General features: G+C 38.3%; 1 protein-coding gene across 1 annotated transcript in view; it reads right to left on the bottom strand.

The window, feature by feature from the left end:
• Nucleotides 1-16887, bottom strand: part of oxct1a (3-oxoacid CoA transferase 1a) — a 53514-nt gene that overhangs the window by 12600 nt on the left and 24027 nt on the right. The window contains exons 9-15 of the mRNA XM_046034933.1: nucleotides 15841-15955; nucleotides 15175-15269; nucleotides 14478-14526; nucleotides 13987-14059; nucleotides 12610-12685; nucleotides 3901-3990; nucleotides 1857-1937 (exon numbers count right to left, since the gene is read on the bottom strand). Of these exons, the coding sequence (XP_045890889.1) occupies nucleotides 1857-1937; nucleotides 3901-3990; nucleotides 12610-12685; nucleotides 13987-14059; nucleotides 14478-14526; nucleotides 15175-15269; nucleotides 15841-15955 (579 nt within the window). The remainder of the gene's footprint in view (nucleotides 1-1856; nucleotides 1938-3900; nucleotides 3991-12609; nucleotides 12686-13986; nucleotides 14060-14477; nucleotides 14527-15174; nucleotides 15270-15840; nucleotides 15956-16887) is intronic.

The raw sequence follows: 16887 nt of genomic DNA, 5'->3' as shown, positions 1-16887 counted from the left end.
TTGACTTTAAAATTCTATTGATCACTTTTAAAGCTCTTCATGGCCTCTCGCCTTGTTATATTTCTGAACTTTTAGTCCCATACGCACCAGCACGTACCTTGAGATCCTCGGGCAGAGGTCTGTTGTCTGTTCCAGAGTCTCGACTGAAAACTAAAGGGGACAGAGCGTTTGCTGTCAGGGCCCCGAGGCTCTGGAACAGCCTGCCCGAGGAAATCAGGTCGGCTGAGTCAGTGAACTCTTTTAAGTCCCTTCTTAAAACATACTTTTATAGGAGAGCTTTTCCCAATCTTATTTGACTTTATTTTATCCCTTTTATTTTATTGTATTTTACTAATTTTATATTAAATTTTCATGCTCTTATCTTTTTTTTTTTGTATTATTCTTTACACTTGTTAAAGCACTTTGTAACTTGTTTTTGAAAAGTGCTCTACAAATAAGGATTATTATTATTATTATTATAGGCTCAACCATTATGTATTTAACCAAGGCCATCAGGAGTGCCAGGAACAATTAAAGAAGAGACAAAAATCTGCAATTAAAACTAATCAATTGGTATGTGCATTGATCGACTAGCCCATTGTGTGTAGTTACTGGCCCAGACGGGGGTGGTGCGGGACCTAACTCCTAGCTTGGTAATTTGTGCTTCAAAAATCATGGATAAAAAAACAAATGTGGTGCTGAAAAATTTAAGGAAAAAAAAGAAGTCGCTCTATGCAGGTGCAGCAAAGTGCCTAAACATTATAAACTTGTAATTGACTTGCTTTGGTGCTGCTGCTACTTCTACCGTTACATCAGTCGCAAATGAGGTAGCTAACGGTCTCACAGGTAGCCTATCAACTAGATATTAACGAGACATCATTAATATGGTTTACTGTTTTTTGTTTGATTATCTTAGAGACTAACCACAAGTCAGATCTGTTTCTGGGTTAATGAAACAAAAACTACTGATTTGATAAATGTGGTCCCGTAATTCTCAACCTGCTGTAGCCACTGTTTAGTTGAAACGATTCTGTTACTACGACTGCTGCCTAACTTGCCTAATGGCAAAGGCGCCCCCTGACTAGTACTACTAGGACTAGTATATTATTAAAGGTATGTTGTTTGACAAATGTGGATTATTTTTAACAAAGGCCTAAGGCCTTAGACAGCTTCTACTATTAAATGTAGGCTATTTATTGTACTCAAGGGCTCAGCTTAGGTGGTTATTCTACTTGAGAGCTAGACAGGTGTAGTTCTAGTTTTGAAAATGTATGGCTCATTTTATGTTGTACTGTACTTGCCTAAAATCCTCAAGAATGCAGAAATAAAGGTCTAGGACCCAGAGCCCGCGACAAATGCTTTGTCCAGAGATTGGCCTCACAGACAAATTCCCAAGCCAATTTTTGCCCCAGTCCACTCCTGCCTTTAACACCTAAATAGGCTAAAATTGCACGTGTATTTAGTTTAGTGTAGTGGGTTACTAAAACACTGATGTTTTGTTTATGAACAATGTTGATTTAACTTCAAAGTCAAAGGCATTCACTTATATGCACAATATGTCCCAAAAATATCTCTCTCTTATTAAAATATAATACTAAATAAACCACTTGTACAAAATCCTTACATACCCCCAAAGGTCTTTTACAGGCCAGGGGTATGGCCCAGCCATAGCTTACTCATTGGCACTATCTATGAGGCACCCATAAGTCAGTTTATGACTAATGGCTAATCCATCCACTCATGCATTCATTCATCCACTTCTATTTAAATCAATTAAATTACAGATGATGAAGACATATTTTTTCTCTCTCTCTCTCCCTCCCTCTCTCTCTCTGTGTGTGTGTGTGTGTTCACATTGAACAAAGAGATAAACCCACCTTTTCTGTGATGATCCGATCCACACACTGCTTCCCTGTCAAAGGAAGGCTGCATTTGTCCAAAATCTTGTTTTTCCCTCCCTAAAAGAGATTGCTGGTTAAAAGAATGACTTAAAGTGACAATTTGGCACATTTTATGTGGATGTCCAACTAGTGTTGATGGTAAATGCAGTTTGCACTGATGCAACAAATTATTTTGTGTACTGACCACAGCACTACTGGAAAAATATTCTGTGGACAGATGAAACCAAAGTTGAGTTGTTTGGAAACACCTAGATCAAAACCTCATCCCAAATGTGAAGTATGGTGGAGGGGGAATCATGCTTTGGGGCTGCTTCGCTGCCTCAGGGTCTTGGAAGGGTAGCCATCATCGACGGTAAAATTAATTTTTTAATTAAGTTTATCACAAAATTTTGCAGAGAATGTAAGGCCATCTGTTCGCCAATTCAAGCTTAACAGAACGACGACCCAAAGCACAGAAGTAAATACACCTTCTGATATGGCCCAGTCAAAGTCTCAACTTCAACCCAATAGAGATGCTGTGGCATGACATCAAGAGAGTGAGAGTCTGTCAAGAACAAATTCTGTTTTCATTTTCATTTTCACATAGTTAGAAAATGGCATTTTAATTTTGACCTAAAAAGACCATGAGGACATGTAAATGCAATAGACTGGGGGCGCTGTTTTGCTAACTGCATTTGAATAAAGTCAACTTTAGAACATGTTAAGCCTTTGAAAATTAAATGTCAAATGCTGTTTCAATTTTCATTTTAATATGGTCCAAGAATGCACACACAAGTATGTGATAATGAAAATGAAAATTGGACGATTGCATTTTAATTTAAATAACACATGTGGAAAATGATAATGTTATTGTGGGATTACATTTTCATTTTCAACTTTGCATGATAATATGAAATTAGTCCCCTATACGCTTCCATATATTGCTGAACTGAAACAGTTTTGTGAAGAGCGATTCCTCACGTTGTTCAGGTCTGATCTGCAACTACAGAAAATGTTTAGTTGAGGTTATTACTGTAAAAGGAGAGTCAATCAGTGATTAAATCCAAGGGTTCACATACTTTTCCCACCCTGCACTATGAATATTTACACGGTGTGTTCAATAAAAACCTGTTACCACATAATTGTTTGTGTGGTATTAGTTGAAGCAGACTGTGTTTGTCTACTGCTGTCTTAGATGAAGATCAGATCACATATTATGGCCAATTCATGCAGAAATCCAGGTAATTCCAAAGGGTTCACATACTTTGTCCTGCGACTGTAGTTCGCATTGAGGAATTTATTGTTCCTATGGACTATATTTACCATTTACACTGACTGGACATCCACATAAAAAGGTGCCACATATCACACAGTCAGTCACTGTGTTAATACTTTCAGGGCTCTGATGCTACCTCAGAAGCACACATCATACATCACTCATTTGCCCCCTTTCCCATCATGAATGAAAACTGGCTTCAGGGCAGTAAATTTATGCTCACCTGCTGCACCATCTGGACTCTAGCTGGGCGCCAGACAGTCTCCCATTAGCAAAAAACAGCATGTGTCTATGAATGTAGAATGTTACGATGCCCTTGCATCATTGGTCTGGACTTTCCAAAAGTAAACCAATTTAGTTCGATAGCCTAGTCCTATTGTCAGAAGCCCTGTGGGGTTGTTCATCTCTGTGTGCAGCACCAGTATTACTAATCAGCTGTTCCCAATACACTCAATTCTAGACTTGTATTCAAATTAGCTAAAGATGAACAAACAGGAGATGGTTTGTGCACAGAATCTCATCAGGGTGAGCTGGCACTCTCTGGTAAAGAGGCATTAAGCAATCCATTAACAAAATTATCCTTAATCAGTTATAACACTGACACTCATTATCGTTTCAAGCTGATACAAGGTATGCTGGTGAAAGTACTAGCATGGGAAAAGAAAATTGCCAATTCAACACGGTAATTTCTAAAGGCAATGCTGGTTGGGAAAAGCATGGTAAAAGCTCATGCTCACACACACTCACATACACATGTATACATACCTTAGCTGAGTGCTCCATGGTGACTACCACTTTGGTTCCAGCGCTAGCCACCAAATCCATGGCTCCTCCCATTCCCTTCACCATCTTACCCTAAGAATGGAAGATAAAAAGTTTCAGTTATTCCATTTTTTCAAGGGTGGACAAAACAACAGAAACACCTTACAATTTACCAAAATCCAATCCAAAACTGCCATTAACTATGGCCTTAAAAGTACCATACAGATTGATAAACAACAAATAAGTAATGTATCTCCAAAAATCTACTCCTCCTTCATTAAATATAAATAAACGTTTAAAAGTTGCTCTGTGACTCTTTGTCATCAATGCAAGGACATCGTCTAATGCTATGTGTTTGGTAAAGCCTAATTTTATCCCTGCACTAGTAAGACTCTGAAAACTTCACAGACAGACAGAACAGGAGGAACAGATTAGAAAGGATTTTCAGCAATTGTATTATGGGTTACTATAACATTTTACTTTTAAACTTCATTAACTAGGGGAGGCAGTGACACAGCCAGCCAGTTTCAAAACACTGAGATAAATGCAAAATTGACCAAACAGGTTATAAACTATTCAAGTTTAATAAATCTAAAACATGTATTTAGAAGAAAGAAAGAAGGTGAACATACACAGTGGCCATTATAATAATCCACTGCATTGCGAAACTCAATGCAACTTTTAATAGGGACCGTTGCTCTGGTAGAAAGTAGTTTTTGTAGAAAGTAGCTCCAAAAAATAAATAAATAAATAAATAAATAAATAAACTGTTAGCAGCGTGTTCAGTGGATAATACAGAGTAGCAGCAAGTCTGTTTCTGAAAAGCAAAGTTGCTGTTAAATTTTTTAAATGTAATATTTCTATGCTGTGAGCACCATCAACTAAATTACATTCTCCACCTTTGTATTTGGGCACTGGCAGAAATGTCACAGACAGAACTTGAGTAAATTATACCAAAGCTTCTTGCAAGAATAGAAACCAATGGAATGAGTGAAAAAATATGCTTTTTGTAATTGTGTGAACCAAAACTTTACGTGTACATGTGCTAAAATTCATGGTTATGGTTACTATTCAAGCAGCAGCATTTTCAGTGTGTATTTAATGGTCAAAGGAATTAAAGGTCGCACTAAGATGCAGCAACAGTGGGTGTTCAGTATTCAGTGTTACGATGAATTTAGTACCATTATAAAGAGTAAGAGTGGTGCTGTGGTGGGCCTTCTCTACAAATCAGAAAGCTTTCACAGCCATATCTTTAGAGAAGATAGCTGGGTGTTAGCCTATATTAACTACCAGGTCTAGTAGTAACTGCTAAAGATAAGAAAACCTTTATTTGTCCCACAGTGGGGAAATTGCGGAAAAGCTTAAAGGCTTGTGTTGATAGCAGACAACAATACTTACTAGATAATGAAAAGTAAAAAAAAAAACATTATCTTAGCCAACAGTATCAAGCAAGTTGCAACATCTGGGGCCAAAAACCGCAGTTCCTCAAATGGCCACTTGAGGCGTCTCCAAAAGCGAGTCAATCTCCATGGAACCCCCGTGTTAAAATATCCAACTTTATAGCAGAAATAAATATGCTTACAGCCTGCTACAAAAAAAACAGTTTTAGTCTCCATAGCTAATTTCCCATTCATGACAACTGTACAGGGGTGAATTTCTATATAACTCACCCGGGAAAGTAATTGCATTGGCTTAAAGTAATGAAAATTAAAGGCAGGTTGCTTTGAGTGACAGGTGGGTGCCGTCACAGGGGGCCAGCTGCTAGGTGGTTTCAGTAACCAGGCTTCATCTCTAACAATTTTTGGATAAGCAGGAGTCAGGGACTGCCAAGACGATGACGGCCTGAACCTCCCACATTGAGCTGCATAACAGCTCTTAAGAAACCCTTGAGCGACAACACATCCACTACATCAATGTTTTATATAGTCTATGTTATCAAGGGACCACTATCTCTTATTAAGACAGAAAAAAAACAATGACAATTGCAAAGAAATGTCAGAAGAGCAGAGAGCAAGCAGCAAAGCATCTGCACTGAAGAAAACTTCAAGAGGCATCTCTTCAATAGCCAATGGTGGTTTTTCTTTGTCTTTTAAACAAGCTGCTTAGATAATATCAGTAAACTAGGTGCTAAATGCTCCTATGTAGATACCCTGTGCAGTATAGCTTTGTCTAGTTGCAATTCAGTGAGTCACAATGAGAAGTCATAGTGGGTTTTATGTTAGAAAAGGAGCAAAGAAAAGTACTTAAGCAATTTGAAAGATCATCACAGCAACAGAACTGCCATCTGAGTGAAAAACTGTCTTCTAGTCCCTCATTGTTCCCAATAAGGAAGGTTTCCAAATAGGGAAGGCTGACATGCAGATATGGCCACAGGGTGACGGCTGAGTAACTGAATTAAAATCCCATTTGCTCATCAATCATATGAAGAGCCTGCTTTTCTCTCTGCTCGATAACCAGAGGATATATATGCCAAATGTGGTGCATCATAAGGATACTGTCTGCCTCCAGGGATGCCAGCTGGGTGGAGAAGATATCAACAGAGAGCGGAAAGAGGGATGGGAGAGGGGAGGTTGAGTAGAGGAAGTAGGGAATAGTATAGACTGAGGATATGGGAGAGGCTGCATTAATTTCATATACTTCACTGTATCATATAGAACACCAATTGAAAGTGGCCTATTGTAACAGCTCACATAGCATCCTTACATAAACCACCATAATCTATGTTATTTCTAAAACACCCATTTTCCTTCCTGTTTTCATTCAACATACAGTGTCTCTTAAGATACTCCAAAAGGAAACAGAGTTCCTTTTCACTCTCTGACCTGATAGTTGCAAGTTTGGATTTACAGCTGTGTGAGCCAGATACCTGCTTATGCACTACACCTAACTAGGCTGCTGTTAATTAAAGAGGGTGTCTGTATTTTTACTTTTTTAAATTAAGCATCCGTGTTAAATTACCGGTTGATTATGATCAATAAAATAGTCAAAATCAATAATGAACATATGCGTGAAATTACAAAACCCCAACAGTAAAAATGTTTTGCTGTGGGGGTTTATGGCAAGTGAATAGGCAGGCATCGAGTGACTGGAATTGTTGTAGGCCAATTATTTTGAATGAATGCTAGCTAGGAAAGGAACTGATGCTGCTTCAGTGCCTGTGTTGCATCGCAGTGACAGCAGCCAAGCATACAGGAACAACAATCCAGTGTGCGTGCGTGTGTGTGTGTGCGCACGTGCGCATATATATTGGCTAATGTCTCACTAGCATTTATGACCTTGTTATGTAGAAGACACTATAATAAAGTAACATTGCTGAGGAGACTTAAGCTGATGATACACGGGGCAACTTTTGGAGCAATATTGCTGGTGGCAAGTCCGACTATGTTTTGAACGGATAGCGGTGGTGCAGGGAGGGTGGCGGAGTGGTGGGGGAAGGGGATTACGGTAGTAATCTTTACTCATTACCATTGACAGCAACATTGCCCAGCACAATTGCTCTAAAAGTTGCTCCGTGTATCATCAGCTTTACAGGCTGGCATGGGCTCTGTTGCTCACTAAGCATTGTCAGTGACCTAAATTGCTGGGAGGATTGGCATTTGCTTTCCTCTGATTTACAGCTTTGCATGTGGTTAACTGAGCCTGCTTTGATCTAAACTGCTCCATCTGCAACTGTGTGACGAAGCTAATGACCTATTACATCTTGTGATTTCATACAATCATGAATATGATATATCAAACTTTTCGTTGGCAATCTCTTAGATTATTTTTGTCTGACTAGGCTTGGTTGCTAAGTTTGTGTCAACCTGCTCACCTGCAACTGTGGAAGTCTTAATATTGGAGGCATCCCAGATTAAGAGAACGCTAGTTTGCCTAATCGATCGTTTCTGTTGAATATGGAGGTTGCCATGGCAGCTGTCTTTTTATCAGCAGAACCTACAGGAAGGCACTTAAAGTGAACTAATATATTGCTAAGGAAAGAACTATCCTCTGCTTAAGTCACCAAAAAGAGCATGGGTAACTTAATTAACACAGCTTTGATGAAATTAACCTTGCTGGTGTGACAGAAGCCCCACAGGTTTTAAATTTCCTCCCCATTTGTGTCCAGTTGACTGCTGTAATCTCAGCAGCATGGGGGCACTGGCACACCTGAAAGTGTGTATCTAGACACAATTCATTAGCAGAAACACATAAAGACATGAAAATACGTTGTGAAACATCTCTGTTCTAAGCAGTGACAACTATTGTTCTACTGCTCAAATAAAATCACACAAACATATTCATACAAACTGTTGTACTGTTGTATAATCTATTACAAAAGACTTCTATTCAAATGCGCACAATACATTAAGCATGGTAATTCAAAGGCACTTCTATGTTAACTTTGTAGTTATTTATTTCATGACTTCATGATTAGAGTCCGTAATGAGAAAATCTCCTTACACTAGTTCCCATAGATGTTACTTTTTCCTCTGGAAACATCCATTTTATTTTTTTACTAGCTTACTGAACTAATCTCTTTGAAATTAATCCTTGCCAAAGGCAGATATACAGTAGGCTACCCATATGCAAATTAAATAGGCATTACAGTAGATGTAAGCGATGGAACATCCATTCATATAATGGCTTTAGAAGTGAGAGATAATGTAGAGAACTGCAGGAGGCATTATCAGTGGTGCAGAGCCAGAGATAACACAAGAAGTCTTAACTTAAAGCTCTGCTGAGATGACGCCTATCATAACATGTGAGAGCAGAGACAATGACACAGGCAGTCCAACCCAACCAATTAGGTTTTCTCAGTGAGCCAACAATGTCACACAACCAAGGCTATTTATGTAAGGCTTATTCGGCATTTTATAAAGGCAAGCATGGATCAGCAATGAACCTACAGTAAAATCCTTTCATTCTGTGATTTCCGGCACATACAAAAATGGTGGTCTTTTTATACTTTATCAGGTACCAGCAGGTATTTCAAAGAGGTCGACAGGCGACAAGAAACACAAAGCACACAAGAACATGAAGGTCACCAGTGTATTATACAGTGAGTGCCTTAATATAAATCCCACAGTTTAACCACCAATGAATGGGCCCTTATCTCAGTTCAAATCTCCTCTTCTGGATCCCAGCAAGCAAACACAAAATACTCTTTTTGAGTTTCAATATAAAAGTTGGTGTGCGTCATTTTCACAGTCCGCCAAAGAGGGGGATGGCCCAACAATTTTACCCCGGTGTTAATTTCAGACTGTGATTGTAGGTCAAGTAGTTGTTCAAAATGGCAGCTCCTCTAGTGTTCAAACTAAGAAGTGCAACGACATCTAGTGTTTAAAGTAGGATGTGCCATGTACAGTACATGAATGAAGCTTAGGCAATTTTCTAGTTTATTTTAATAAATTCACCATGGGCCATTTAAAATCAGTAGTTAGGTCACCCCTACACTGATGCCTGAGAAAGGCATTTTGGGAGGCATACTTTGACTAGCACTGTATTTCTCTTACTAGGGCTGCTTGCATCTTTTGTGTTGCCATGACAACAGAATACAATTTCCTCATTTGTTGTGCAAGTGTTCACTTTCCAGTCAGTGGCAGAAACACCACAGAAAATGACCCCCTTCACAATCCAAGAGTTCCCACCTACCAACTGGCTTCCTTTCTCTCCCCCACAAATTCTCTGACAAGTCTGATACAAATGGCTCTCTATTTAATAACATAGCGACAGACCACCGCAAGCCTTTGTTACCCAGACAACTAATGACAAGAATCAGAGGGACTGACAGGAAGACAATGGACACGGTGTTCAAAGTAACTAGAAAACATAACACATGAATGCAGTTCAATCTATTGCTAGACATTACAACCAACATTTTCATTCCCAACAAAGACTAGTGATCTTTAAAATCCAATAGTGGTAATGTAATTATTACATTTACTGCAATCCTAAATTATGCAAAAAAAACCTTTTATTTAAAAAAATAATTTTATTATCTTTCATAAAATAAAACATTAGTAATTCTTACTTACTAACATTTCCTACATATGGACTAATTTATTTTACTCAGGTACGATGATATTTTTATTGTATGGTATTGTATTTTACTCAGGTACAATACATATTTTCAAACAAGCCAAATAAGATAAGAAAATGTGTATCAATAGGACAGAATATAATTTTATAAAATGAAACAAACAGCAGCACTACATGGTAAATAGACCGGTAAAAACTTTATGGCTGATGTGGCGGCCCACTAGGTTTGTTAAAGTATGCCAACTTGCCAGTAAACCACTGGTGATAAATATAGAAGAAAAACTAAGCGTATAAACATTTACACAGACACTGAGAGGTCTGTGCTACTACAACTACCTAATAGGAAATGGTTAATTCATGATAAGCTGGCAACCATGTCCTGTTTGTGATACAGCAGGTAAGCAAAGAAAAAAAAATCCACAATGCTCTTAAGCAGCTCCTTCATTAAAGCTACCATTAGGCCTTATCATGAGCACTTGAGCGAGTAACTGCATTTTAATAGTCAGTAGCTCGAGCTATTGCAGCACAAACTGCAGTTATACTGAACCTCCAGGGGTTTGTAATATATGTCGGATGTAGAAATTGTTTTCTCTTTTTCAAGTCAACGACTATTAAATTGAATTCTGTTTTATAAAATAAATAGCTGTGTTTGAGTTAACATGATACATTTTTATTGCTCTGGTCAACTTGAATATGTTCAGTGTTACTTCATTGACAATATCTGTTTATTCTGCTCAGAACGCACAAATGAAAACTATGCTGCTCAGTAAGCATTGCATTACATTTACAGCCAAAAAACTCCATGTAAATTAAAGTAAAATATTTTAAAAAGTGTGTGTGCCTCATAGATATCTGAGGTACATTTGACAGGAAACATCAGTGTCTGCATCTCGAGTGAACTGCTGGGTGCAAGACCCCTCTAGCAGTTCACTCCAGCAGCTAAATGATAAAATATCCAAATCCAAAATATCATACTTTAATTACCCCTTTATATCTATCTATTGGTTTTCCAGATGTTTCAGACTGAGAGGATATGTAAAAGCATTTCAAAGCCCTCATCTGGAAAATGTTCATCTGCATTTTGCATATTAAAAGCGTTCAAACTCAACATAATCACGCTGAGAGAACTGCATCCCCAACTCCTACGTACAACATTTCCAATTTCACGCTATGTACCCATCTTTAGATAGTGAATAATTTTCATTAGCACAGAAGGTGGGAAATGTAATTCTCTTCATCCATCCTTTCAAAAGAGGGTACAATGAAGATTGAAGCGTAGGTGAGGACAGTGGTATGTGTGCCTGTGCTGCTGCATTATTTCGCTGTTCAAACTGTCTAACACTAGAATGGCCAAACAAGATAAACCTGCTTCCTTGCTTTTGAATAACAGCTCTACTGCAGACCTTCAATACTCGTATATTGTGTTTAATCAAGCACAGATTAATTAGCAATTAAAATGGACAAACAAGTACAACTGGAGAGGTAAGGAGAAGCGCAAAAAAAAAAAAAAAAAATATATATATATATATATATATATATATATATATATATATATATATAGTGTGTAGAGGAGATGGATCTATAAAATGATGCACTGCCATCCTTGCATGTACACTTCAGTCAAACAGAAAACAGCTAGGGCTAGGGGGGCATTCTGGTTTAACCCTCCCATATTGTGAGTAGGATTTTAATGGGTTCTCGAACTTTGTAATCGCTGAGGAGGACTTTGGCCACTGGGGTCTAAAGACCAATTGACCTGATCATGAACATCTGGCAATAATGTTGGCCACCCATTATGCAGTAGCCCTCACTAACACCCGCTACCTCCTCAATCGTCTGGCACATGATACATCAACATATCCCAGTGCTCTTGAATAACAACAACCAAGGCCGCACCTTTGTGAATCTGTTTTAACTAAAAGATGTTTGTTTTTGAAAAATACTGAAGGCGATGGTGCATGCGATAAAAAAAGAGATAACACATTAAAGTCTAAACTGACTAAATATAAATAATACACAACAAGAAATAAAAACAAATATTTTTACCCACAACAATGAATAAACTTTAAGATCTTTTTAACTTAAAATTTTAACAATGAGGTAAAGGTGAATTAGTCATCCAGGTATTCAGATTAGAGCCAAAACAACAGCACTATGGAGTTGATCAACAGAAAATGAATCTGCAACTATATTGATAATTAATTATATATGATATGAAACTGAATATCTTTGAGTTTTGGACTGATGGTCGGACAAAACGAGCAATCTGAAGATGCCACTTTTGGTTGTAGGAAATTGTGGCAAGATTGAAGACAACTATTTTGTGTTGTAGACACAATGATTAATGGAGAAAATAATCAGCAGATTAATGGACAATGAAAACTAATTTTCACAGATTCCCTTTTGTAGGGTCGATTTCAAAGCCTCATGTCAAGCAAGCGACATGTGACTGTAAGCAGTTGTAAAATAAAGATGTAGAACATGTAAACTATTAAAATATCATGCAAACCAACAGAACAGCACCACAAGCCTTATATCACCAGAGAATGAACGCCTCTGACACAAACTTCACAAGGCAACATTTGGAGCATGTCTATTGTACTGATGTTTCTGTGTTGCCCCCCTTCCCCCTTTCAGAAAGCATGAATTTAAAATAAAAAGGTAATAGATGTGTGCAATCAATACCAAACTTACTGGGATCATCCAGTTGGCTAGGTCTCCATGTTTTGATACTTGCATGGCTCCCAACATTGTCAGGTTGATGTGACCCCTAAAGAGAAGGACACAACCGAGGAAGACAGCTGTCAACTTCAGAATCAGTTCAACGCATCAACTCCACTCATCAAAACAATGCATATAGTATTGCTACATTTACCCCAGATGCACATTACAAACGCAAACACTTGATGCTACTTGAGATTCTCACAATAAAAATATGCTTTCACAATAATAACCATCTTCCGATCTCTACTACAATACTACTTACTACTATATCTTCTTACTACAGCTTTGTTTCTAAAATATAATTATATAATTTTGCATATTTACTCTCTGGTTGATGTGGAGGTCTTATCTGCTCTAGCTACCACATTAAATGCCTGTTACATGCAAATGTGCTGTATTAGCAGAATAAATTTAAGTCTAATTCTATGGGCAAGTTAGTTATGTTATTCCTCTATTAATCTTCTCTTTCAGAAAAGAGTTCTGCTAAACAAGGAGGTATCTCAAGTGCCTTTCAGGATTTAAATCTATACAACTGCAAACAACCAATCCTCCTACCGAGCTATGGCCCTGCTGCCTGAAGTGAAATCCTAAGTATCTTAATTCCTCATTGTTACTCCATTGCATGTAGCAACACATAGCAGGTGTGAGGCCACACACAAACACATACAAAGACTACGAAGTGATATTTTGTGATAAAGAAGTACATGTCAAAAGTAGCTGGTATGGTATTTGAGGCAACATGGTTCACAATCCACCATATGTTGTGTTATTCTTTCTCAGCAAGTCTGAAGACTTAACTGTGATCACACAACAACAGACACACACGCACATACACAGTCAGCATGGTTCCGCTTGGTCTCCGCCAGTGTGACTGGACAGCGCTATTTATGAGCACTATTGGATTTCCACTGGGTGGACAAACAGAACTGATGCTCCAGGGTGTGCGGGTGGGCAATTTCAGACAGATGGTGAATCAATAACAATCCGGGACCTTGGGAATATTGGCAAGGCTACTGTCTACTTGTACTGGTGACAGTAGCTGTTTGTTAATATCCAGTGTTACAAACCGTGGTTATGCCCAGGGGTCAAATCCTGTTAATGGTTACAGCTGGCTATTGGTCAGGTGAAAAACGATTGAATTAAGGGAAATCGTGCTGAGAAAATGACATTAGTGTGTTTGTTGTTTTATTTTTTGCATAAACTGCACCAAGAAGGTCATGGAAGTGACTCACAGGATTGTGAAAATCATTTTCTAGTATTAAAAAGCTGTCTTCATGTAAATCCAGAAATGTCAGTCATATCTAACTTTCAGTCAGCAAATAAGTTTTCAAAGTGTTGTGGCCTTACCCTCGGATCATGGCAAATGACTCATCACTGGAGAAATAGGCAGCCCCAGGGAGCACAGTGACAGTCTCCTTCCCTGCGGAACAGAAAGGGGACATGTTTCACTTTTTGGCAAAATATTGTATCCTATTGTATCCTATATTATCATATATTAAACTTTTTAACAACATGTCTAAAAGCAACACTGATGAACATAATCACAAGAAAGATAAATAAAATGACAAAAAACAAATGAATAAAATAAATTCTATTAAAAAAAAAGATGAATTAATCTAAATAAAATGCATTAAGCATTCATCTTAGTGTGTGTGTATATAATGCAGGGAATCAGAAAAGAAAATACAGTAAGTCACATTTTAGCTAAAAAGCTCTCATCTTCCATTCCGTAATTTAGTTAGACCAATGTTTCCACAGCTTTGTTTTATTTTTATTTTTTTTTACATATACTGTTCATACATTTATCATTGGGAAGTACTGATTGGGATAAACCTCACCAGCGTTAATCAGGTCTGCATCCACGGCATCCTCTGTGGGGTACGGGCCCTATACAGAGAGAAATGACGATAAACAAGAATGTGCACACATGCAGGCAGTCACAGATCCACTACCACATGTCACTCAGCCTGACCGGCCATGATCTTTCAAGAGACAGACACAATCACATTTTTCTGATTAGATGAGACATTGATTTTCTCAGTGTTCAACAAAGGGAGCAATCCTTTTGAATGGAGAGGAGAAGAAGGGAGGGGAAAGGACATGAAGGTAGAGGAGAGGAGCGGAGCTCTTGGCACTCATAGTTAAAAGAAACTTCGAGAAACAAGGTATTAGCATGCGTCTACATTCTGCTGTCAACACCACTGATTGGAAAGTCATTCCATAGCAGCGGCAGCAGCTTTTGTTGAAGGCTCAGCAAATAACGATCGTGAGAAAGAAAAATAGAAGAGAAAAGTGTCAAACTGCCACAATCTGTTAAATAACAAATCCAGTACATTTCAAATGAGGGCCCCAACTATGAATGATACCACTCAAATAAATGGCTATTCGTCTTGTTACACGCCGAGAGTATAATGCAGTTTAAAACCATTTACTGCTTCTTAAAACGACCATCAGAAAATGTACTGCTCGTTAGTTTGTTTAGTTGAGAGCCAAAGCACTAAAAGAGGGAAAGAAAAGTCTCTGTAGGCATCTTACCAGGCCCAAAATTCCATTTTCACTTTGGAGGTGTACAGTGATGTCTGGTTTTATAAAGTTGCTGGCCAGCATGGGGATACCAATACCAAGGTTGGCTGATTGGCTCTTTGTTAAAGATGCTAACTACTACCATTGTAATCATGCAATGGAAATGAGAACAGCATTCTGTTGAAGGCTGCTTTAACAGAAACTACCATACACCACAGAGTCTCCTTTTCAACCAGCTTAGACATTTTGGTGGACTCATCGTTAACAGTCATGTTGTGTGGACAATGCTCAAACCCACAGAATTTAATTAAAGTCTTAACATTTCCAAGATACCGAATGTGTCATGCTGAATTATAAGTCCCAAAATCACTGAGTGGTTAATCACAGATCAGCCACTCAAAAGTGAAGGCTGCTTTCATGAGGAAGGACAAACGCCATCACAATAACATGTAAAGGCAAAATGCTGAAAAGAAAAAAAAGGTATGTGTATAATAATCAACTGGTACAAAGGCTACAATAATTCATTATGTGTGTTGAAAAGAAAGAAAGACAAGGGACTTCCTGGTAGTTACTGGCCAACACCTGGTTGGTTTTTACTTCTGGTAATTAAAAGCAGGAGCCTAGAGCACATTTTGATTTCGTAATTTGCTCACTGCTTGTATTGTTTTTAAAGGATACCGTACATCCCATCTTCAAACTCCAGAGCAGCTCTGCGAATAATCCTTTCCCGAACAATATCCGAGTCCTTCTTTGGTTTGGGCTTTGCTTCTTGGCTTCTCCTTACTGTACGTTTCTGGAACCATACAGAGATGTATGAGAAACAGGGAAACGGCATCTTAAAAGGTTTTTTCTGGCCGAGTTCAAGAACACAAATGGATAAGAGCTAGTATCCGTGTTTCTACACAGTGGTGGAAATGTTAAACCCTGCTACAATGGCTTAGCGAGACAGGGTTTACACTTTATTATTATAGGATTAATCTAGGGCTGCAGCTAACGATGATTTTAGTATTCGAAGGTTCTATAGATTATTTCAACGATTCATCGATGCGTCGTTTAAGAAGTACTTTTGCTTGGCGGCGGCAGTGCTACAGAGAGAGCTGGAGGTGAGTTAAAAAGGTGCAGCTCCCAGACACCCAGTTAACGAATGACTGTGAGGTTACAACTCACGGCCCAAAAAGGAGAACAACAAACGCATGTGTATACATTTTCAGCTGAGGTCTGCGGTTTACTTTGGCTAGCCTTCAATTAAACAATCATGATTTCAGTTAAATGCTAAAGTTGCTGTTAAATTGTCTGTGGTCTGCTGGCAGAACACTGGCTGCTTTCTGATCAGATGTTGTCGTGCTGTTGCCAAGGCGACATAAGTTTCGTTTTATGGCGGACGGAAGGTAACATTACAGAGTTATTGTTTTCTTTAGCTTGAAATAATCCCATACTTTGGACACTTTCTTCTTTGTCCCTTGCTATTTTTTCTCTCTACCTCCACTTTGCAAACAGCGCCATTATAATCAAGTCGTGTTCACAGCGTAAGCGCGTTGTACGACAGTAATAAATGTCAGTGCGAAACAGTGTGCTGCATAGTTATATGGATTTAACGAAGCGTCGATTTTTAGTAATCGATTTAATCGATGAATCGTTTCAGCCCTAGATTAATGGTTTATAATTTTTTTTAATTTAAGCAATTGTTGAATGGAACATGCTTTTCAATATAGTGTTCATGCAAGC

The sequence above is a fragment of the Micropterus dolomieu genome, linkage group LG21, assembly GCF_021292245.1.
Source record: "Micropterus dolomieu isolate WLL.071019.BEF.003 ecotype Adirondacks linkage group LG21, ASM2129224v1, whole genome shotgun sequence".
NCBI lineage: Eukaryota > Metazoa > Chordata > Actinopteri > Centrarchiformes > Centrarchidae > Micropterus > Micropterus dolomieu.
The sequence above is the reverse complement of the archived record's forward strand: the minus strand, read 5'-3'. Positions and strand labels throughout refer to the sequence as shown.